The sequence below is a fragment of the Pongo pygmaeus genome, chromosome 3 (genome assembly GCF_028885625.2).
Source record: "Pongo pygmaeus isolate AG05252 chromosome 3, NHGRI_mPonPyg2-v2.0_pri, whole genome shotgun sequence".
NCBI classification, from domain to species: domain Eukaryota; kingdom Metazoa; phylum Chordata; class Mammalia; order Primates; family Hominidae; genus Pongo; species Pongo pygmaeus.
The window spans coordinates 110,952,007-110,960,552 of record NC_072376.2 but is presented as its reverse complement, the minus strand read 5'-3'; the positions used below and the strand labels follow the sequence as shown (position 1 = coordinate 110,960,552).

The following is an 8,546-nucleotide window of genomic DNA, read 5'->3' as shown; positions in this document are numbered from 1 at the left end:
ATGTAGCATTTTTCAGAACACTTCAGACTAATGCTTGCATATGAGAACTGCATTCTATTCCATTTAAGAAATCATTTTAGATGAAAAAGTTTTCTTCTACGTCTCCATTCTTATCAGACAGTATGCTCAAAACATGTTTTTATTAAGGAAAACACTGGGTTATGGGCTAGTGTTTGCTTTGAGCACAATGAGGTTACGGTCTAGGTGGGTGGGCTGGCATGACTCCAAGTTGCTAATGGGGTTGGGGGTAAAGGGGTATATTCTAGTGCATTGCACTCAGGCATCTTCTTTGCTTGAATTCCTGCCCTTTTCATCTATGTTCTAGTACTGGCTCAAGATTGACAGTTAAAGCTTTGTTGTGCTGTTCTTCCCTCCTGTTGTCTCCCTTAGAATGTACTCTTAGTGGGTAGCAAACTAACTTAATAGAGGCCTCTAGGACTAAGATTTAGTAGCAGGAGATAAGGGAGAGTACAGTCTATAGACTCTCCCATCCACTGCAATGGCACATCAGTGTACCATCTAATTTGGTAGCCCCTGTGTTAAGGGCACAGCCTTCTGGTCTTTCTGTACAATGATGAGTACTTTGAATTGCACTTTATTTTGCTGGAGATGGGAGTTCCTAGCATATTAGCACATTGATGGCTGGCAGCTGGCCTAGATGGTAACTTCTCTCACATTTATGATTTTAGGATGCTTTTGTTAAAATTTTTTCCCTAAAGTCAGACAAACTATCAAATCTCAAACTCTCTATCAATCAGTCAGTCAGTCTATCTTTCTGGAATTAGTTCAGGCAGTCTGGAAACTTCATGGATGCAGCATTCATTCATTCAGTCAACAAATATTTGTTGAACATCAACAGCAAGCCCTATTCTAGGAGCTGGAAATATAGACAAAATATACAAACAAACCAAATGATGCCATTATAGCTTCATATACTATTTATTAAGTTATTAATATGAACAGTTATGCAACATTACAGATGTCTTTCAAAGCCTGTAATAAAATATAGTCCACTATCCAGCCCAGCAGAAAGACAACAAACAGTATCATTCTTATAGTAAGTATAGCATACGTACTCACAATAGTCCCTTATTTGGACATCAAAGAGAACAATCAGTCAAGATTCTTTACCTCCATTAGAATTTAACTTTCTTGGATTATAGCTGTTTTAGAGTCAAAAGTCCAACTTAGATTACCCACAGAGATGTGTAGCATCACATGTTGGAGAGGAAGGAGCTCCTGTCACCTCCATGGCAGCCCTTTCTACTGTCCTGCAGTCCTTCTATATCGAAGCCCATCTTGCCTTTTAGGCCAGTAGTGGTCAAATTTGGGTATGGGGAGAAGGTAGGTGGGTCACAGGGAGGTTTTGATTAATTTACAAAGATCGTGTTTCAAAGCTCTAAAAACCCATTTGGTGGTGGCAGTGGCAGTGAAGGGTACACTATATTTCGCCAAGGGGGTCTTCTCATCTCTTGAGTCTTGGCTTTCTCATATCCTTTAAAATTGCTGCAGTTCTCAGTGGGAAAGTGGAGGTGGCAAACTCTAACAGAGATTGGTATGGGGCCATCTGCAGAATGAACTGGACTGGCTACTATGGCTTTTATAACCTGCTTTCCTTTCTTTAGTCTAGACAAGCTTATTTCTTCATCTTTCCACCTATGTCCTGCTAGTTCTAACATAAGATTTAAAAGGATTATGGAAGATAAAACTTCTCACTTTCTAGCTGAATGATGAAAAACAGAAAAAAAAAAAAAAATTCATTCTTCAATGAACTGTACTCCATTTCCTCAGCTGAAAACAAACAAGCGCCAAATGACTTTTAAAGACGTGCTGGATAATGCTGATTAACTGGTAGAAGTAGTTCCTGAGTGAAACAGCATATGTATCAGAATCTAAAATACAGGCAAAACTCGAAATGCTCTGTAATAGGGATTGTAATAGCGATTCTTCAACCCCTTAGTTTCACACTGAAAACTACAAATGTTTTCCAATATCAGGCTATTGATAATAGTCAATTAAATATGGAATCAGAAATCTCAGAAAGTCTTGCCAAGTTTGTGGCAGTTTCAATAGTCTACAAAGGAAAAAGGAGAAACCATAGGTTAAAGAGTAAGAGCACTGGAATTTTATTTAACTCTAGGTACCACGGGTTTGACATTAGTAGGAAAGACTAATGAATAAGCAGCCATACAACTTTTTTGGTCACTGTGCTTCCCAAGCACCAAAAAATGGAGCTATTTTTCCAATGCAGTTTCATCTTTAATAAGCTAGACAGATCTTGCTGTATTCTTTGTTTCTAGTTTACCAGTACATCATTATGTAGTTTACTGCATGTGTGGAGCAAGTCATTATGTAGTACCAAGTTTACATCATCATAGGACTACAACATGCACATTCTACTTAATGTAGCTCAAGCAACAGGAATACAAGAGAACAGTTATGGGTGGAGACTTGCCTTTGACAAAGTCATGATCACACTAACTATGGGTTTAGAAATCTTATTAGGGAGGTACCTACAGCGGTTCTTCAATTGGTATTAGAACATCACATGCATGCACAAGTTGTATGGTAGAGAATGAAGCGGAAGAAGCCGCTGGATGGAGGACAGAGGGGAAATTAGAGATGGGATGATGCCGTGTATCGGGCAGTTCTCAGCTTTCCACAGTAAGTCTCTGCTCTGTGAGAGAGGCCTGCTGGGCAACACTTTTGTTCTCATGACTGCGAAGTTTGGATACGACATCTAGAAAAGCCAAATCCTGTACTTCCTTGTGTAGAGATTCTGGAAGACAAAAAAAAAAAAATAACAGATATGATTCTGTTAGGTTGTTCTAGTATTATTATACAGTCTACCCAAAACATATACCAAAATGTTTATTTTGACAAGACTAAGCTATAAAACTAGAAACAATTCTGGAAAAAAACATAGCAGTAGCCTAGCAACGTCTTTCTTAGGAATGTATTATAATTTAAAAAAATCATAAAAACTTCACTTTTTTTTAAATTAAAGGAAAAAATTTTAAAGATGGGGACTTGCTCTGTTGCCCAGGTTTGAGTACAGTGGCATGGTCACAGCTTACTGCAGCCTCAAACTCCTAGCCTCAAGGGATTCATCCTGCTCAGTCTCCCAAGTAGCTGGGATGACAGTCATGAGCCACTGCACAGCTACTTGCCCAATTTTTAAAAAGAAAAATGAGATGTCAAGTTCTACAATGTAAGATTAATTACAATAATGAGTTATAATTAAACACAGCTCACTGTATGATCTCAAGGTTTGGTTACATACAACACTATCACCAGTTCAAATACAAAGTCCAATGACTTACCAAAAAGCTTAGGATATGTTTCAAATTAATTTGGTGGCAAAAGAAAAGTTTATACTTCATATCCTTCAACAAATTTCTGTGACACTGGACTCCCTTTTAGATTTTTTATCCTCTTCTTTCTGACTTGCTTTCTCTATTTAACTTCAATTACAAGAAAATATAGGATTCCTGTTAGGACCAGGGAACTTTTATATGGGAAGAGTGAAGTCTAATAAGCTTAATGTAATCAGTACTACTGAAACTGATGTGTTTATTTTGATATGACTGACAAACCAATGAACCAGTGTTTTTAGTAGTAATAGAAAAATCCATCCTAAAATTCATATGGAATCTCAAGGGACCCTAAATCTCCAAAACAATCTTGAAAATGAACAAAGCTGGAGTTCTCATACCAACTGATTTCAAAACTTACTACAAAGCTACAGTAATCAAAATAGTGGGGTACTGGTACAAACTCCTACAACTTGGGCCAGGCGTGGTGGCTCACGCCTGTTATCCCAGCACTTTGGGAGGCCAAGGTGGGTGGATCACCTGAGGTCAGGAGTTTGAGACCAGCCTGCCCAACATGGAGAAACCCCATCTCTACTAAAAATACAAAATTAGCTGGGCGTGGTGGTGCATGCCTGTAATCCCAGCTACTCAGGAGGCTGAGGCAGGAGAATCGCTTGAACCTGGGAGGTGGAGGTTACAGTGAGCCGACATCGCACCATTGCACTCCAGCCTGGGCAACAAGCGCAAAACTCCGTCTCAAAAAAACCAAAACTCTTTACAATTCAACAACAACAACAACAACAACAACAAAACCCTTCAATTCTAAAAAGGGGCAAGGACTTGAATAGACATTTCTCCAAAGAAGATATACAAATGGCCCACAAACACATAAAAAGATTCCCATAGGTAATCATTAGGGAAACGCAAATAAAAACCACAGTAAGATGCCACCTTATACTCATTAGTTTGGCCATTACTAAAACACAGCAAATATTGGTGAGGATGTTGAGAAATGATAATCCATGTGTACTGCTGGTAGAAATGTACAATGGTCCAGCCAGTGTGAAAAAGAGTATGACAGTATTTAATTAGTAAAAACAATATTTAATAAAAAAATTAAACATTGAATGACCATATGACCTAGTAATTCCACTTCTGAGTATATATCAAAAATAATTAAAAGCAGAGGCTCAGAGATATTTGCATACCAATGTTCACAGCAGCATTATTCGCAAAAGCCAAAAGGTGGAAATGGCCCAAATGTCCATGGATTGATGAATGGATAAACAAAATGTAATATATACATTGATGGAAAATTATTCAGCTTTAAAAGGAAATGAAATTCTGATGTGCCTACAATGCAGATAAGCCTTAAAGATCTAAGTAAAATAAGCTAGACAAAAAAGGACAAGAGTTTCTTATTCCACATGTATGTGGTGCCTAGAGTTGTCAAATGATGGAGACACAAAATAAATGGTGATTGCCAGAGGCTGTGGGGAGGGGTAAATGGGGAGTTATTGGTTAATGAGTACAGAGTTTCAGTTTGAGAAAATTAAGGTGGTTCTGGAGATGGATGCTGGTGATGATTGCACAGCAATGTGAATGTCCTTAATGCCATTAAACTGTATACTTAAAAATGGTTAAAACAGTAAATTTTATGTTTTGTATGTTTTACCACAATTCTAAAAATGCCTAAACAAATGGAAGAGACTCAAAGTCTCTGCAAGGAAATAAAAGATACAAAGAAGAAGCAAATGGAAATTTTTAACTAAAATATATAACTGAAATAAAAATAGGTTCAACATCAGAATAGAGGGGAGAAGGGAAATAATCAGAGAACTTCCAAGATAAAACAATACAAATTACTCAGTCTGTACAACAGAAAGAAAATAATCTGTGGGTAAAAAAGAACAAAACCTCAGGGACCTACAAGACTATAATTAAAGATCTCATATTAGTGTCATCAGAGGTCTGGAAAGAGTGGATAGAATGGGGCTGAAAAGTATCTGAAGAAGTAACAGTCAAAACTTCTCAAATTTAGCAAAAGACATAAACCTATCAATTCAAGAAACTGAGCAAACTCAAACAGGATAAACCCAAAGAAATCCACACCAAGACACATCATAGTTAAACTTCTGAATACTAAATGCAAAGAAAGTCTTGAGAGACAAAAATGACACCTTACCTACAGGGGAATAAAACACATAGGAACACAGTGGATTTCTCATCAGAAACCAGGGAGGCTAGAAAACAGTGGCACAATAGTTTTCAAATAAAGAAAGAAAAGAACTGTGAATCCAGAATCCTATACCCATTTGCTCTCATTTGAGAATGTCATTTCCCTTTCATTATGAATGAAAAAAAATTTTTTTTTGCTAAAAATCTGTTGCTAGCAGTATGGCTAAAGGAAGTTCTCTAAACAGAAAGGGAATGATTATAACAAAAATAAGAAATCTAAAAATGTGGGTAAATACAATAGACTTCCCCTCTCTTTCAAAGAATTTTCTGAAATATGTTTGGTGATTGAAAGGAAAGTTGTAACACTGTCTAATGTAATTCTAAATATATGTAGAAGAAATATTTAAGAATGATATACGTGAGAGGCTGGGAGTGGTGGCTCACACCTATAATCCCAGCACTTTGGGAGGCCATGGCGGGTGGATCACCTGAGGTCAGGAGTTCAAGACCAGCCTGGGTAACATAGTGAAACCCTGCCTCTAATAAAAATACAAAAATTAGCCGGGTGTGATGTGGCAGGCATCTATAATCCCAGCTACTCGGGAGGCTGAGGCATGAGAATCACTTGAACCCTGGAGGCAGAAGTTGCAGTGTGCCAAAATCACGCCACTGCACTCCAGCCTGGGTGACAGGGCAAGACTCTGTCTCAAAAAAAAAAAAAATTATATATATATATATATATATATATATATAATAAATATATATATATAATAAATATATATATAATAAATATATATATAATAAATATATATATATAATAAATATATATATATATATGAGGAAGAATAAATGTAAATGACTAAAAAATGTTTAACCCATAGGAAGTCAGAAATAAAGAAGAAATGGGACAAACAGAAAACAAAAATAAGATTGCAGACTTAAGCCATATCAGTCATCCATTAAATGTAAATGGTCTAAATACACAAAAGGGACTGGTAGAGTAGATTAGAAAATGACACAACTTTGCGCTGTATACAGGAAACTCACTTCAAATACAGCAGATTGAAACTAAAAAGAGTGAGAAAAGATCATGTGAATGTTATTCAAAAGAAAGTAAGATGGCTTCTTGTAGTGGCACATGAAAGAAAATAAAATAGTAATAATAAAAAAAAAAGCAGAAGTAGCTATGTTAAAGTCAGATAAAGTTGACGAGAGCAAAGAAAAATACCAGAGAGAGGTACATTATATAATGATAAAAGGGTCAATCCTTCAAGAAAGCACAGCAATCCTAAAGGTGTAGGTACCTAACAACAGAGCTGAAAATTATGTTAAGCAAAAATTGACAGAACTGAAAGGAGAAATAGGTAAATCTACAGTTATAGTGGGAGACTTCAACACCCTTCCTCTCGACAATTGACAGAACAATTAACTGCAAAACCAGCAAGAATACAGGAAACTTGACACTAGTACCAACAGAATCAAATTCACATTTATACAACAGTACCCAGTAACTGCATAATACACACTCTTTTCAAGTATCCATAGAACATATACCAAGATATGCCAATGTCCATAGAAGATATACCAATGATTTGTTGAAAAAAAACCTTTTTTTTTTTTGAGACAGAGTCTTGTTCTGTTGCCTAGGCTGGAAGTACAGTGGCACAATCTCTCGGCTACAACCTCTGCCTTCCAGGTTCAAGTGATTGTCTTGCCTCAGCCTTCTGAGTAGCTGGGACTACAGGCGTGTGCCACCACTCCTGGATAATTTTTGTGTTTTTAGTAGAGACAGGGTTTCACCATGTTCGCCAGGCTGGTCTCGAACTCCTGGCCTCAAGTGATCCACCACCTCAGCCTCCCAAAGTGCTGGGATTACAGGCATGAGCCACCGTGCCTGGCCTCCTAAACAAATTCCTTAGTTAATATTATGGCATACAAAATCAGAACCTGTGCCTGCTATAAAATAACATTTTAGGGTTCATGAGACTTACTGATTTTGCAATACTGAATGTTGTCTAGATTCACTATATGATACTTTCTATTGTAGTGAGAATCTTTTGGGAATGTCTTCAGTGAAAAGTAATTCTATCTATTTTACAGTTGGATGGCTGTACCAACGTAGTGTATATTTCAAGACAGCTAAAAGAGAAGATTTTCAATGTTATCACCATGAAGAAATGGGTGCTTACAGTAACAGGGGAAAAAAGTTATCTTATAACCTCCAAAAAATAATTTCTAATGGCTTTAAAACTCAAAGCCATCATTTACTATTACTCTATATTTAATATTTAATGTGAACCATATGTTTATGGACATCAAATGATAGAAGAATACTTACCAGATCCCATAAGAGCACATATCAGGACCATGGAATTATATTTGATTTCAGGAGCACTTCTCTCATCTGCTAGCAGTCTATGTAAAATCTGTACAAGTTTAGCACTTTCTAGATCTTTCTCAGCAGTGCCTACAAAATAAAACAAAGTATAAGTTATATCTACTGTGTATGAACCCAGCCCCCTCAGGATAAACACTGCTTCCTTTTGAAGAAATTGATCATATGAAACCTTCTAAATAGAACTGATAAATAATAATGACCTAGAAAAATAATATTAAATTCAGACCACATGAAAAGAGTAAATAGAATTAGATTTTAGTAGACACTTCAGGTGTTTAAGCTTACTATTTAATACTAACACATTTCTTTTAATGTGAGACAATTAAACTTTTTATTATGGAAAATGTTAAACACATGCAAAATCAGAAAATATGGTATAATAATATACCTTATGCACTTATCACCTTAAAGAATTATGGCCAATCTGTCTCATTCACCTACTCTCTTCCATCTCAAATTATTTTGGAGCAAATCCTATAAATCACATAATTTCCTCCACAAATAAAAGATAAGGACTCAATGGAATTTCAATCAAAATCCTAGCAAGATTTTCTGTAGAAAATAGACAAGCTTATACTAAAACTTATATGGAAAGCCACAGGCCCTAAAATAGCTAAAACCATCTTGATAAAGAAGAATAAAGTGTGAGGAATTCC

At 36.3% G+C, this 8,546-nt stretch overlaps 1 protein-coding gene across 13 annotated transcripts in view; it reads right to left on the bottom strand.

Moving 5' to 3' along the window:
* Positions 1 to 923: 923 nt before the first annotated feature.
* Positions 924 to 8,546, bottom strand: part of RAP1GDS1 (Rap1 GTPase-GDP dissociation stimulator 1) — a 182,565-nt gene continuing 174,942 nt past the window's right edge. For 9 of the 13 annotated variants that reach the window (XM_054484293.2, XM_054484292.2, XM_054484294.2 and 6 more), the window contains 2 exons: positions 7,831 to 7,959; positions 924 to 2,779 (listed from right to left, as the gene is read on the bottom strand). In XM_054484293.2, the coding sequence (XP_054340268.1) occupies positions 2,652 to 2,779; positions 7,831 to 7,959 (257 nt within the window). In that variant the 3' untranslated portion in view covers positions 924 to 2,651. Of the gene's footprint in view, positions 2,780 to 3,328; positions 3,465 to 7,830; positions 7,960 to 8,546 lie in introns of those variants that run through there. The other 4 variants (XM_054484297.2, XM_063664560.1, XM_063664564.1 and 1 more) reach the window with 1 other exon arrangement.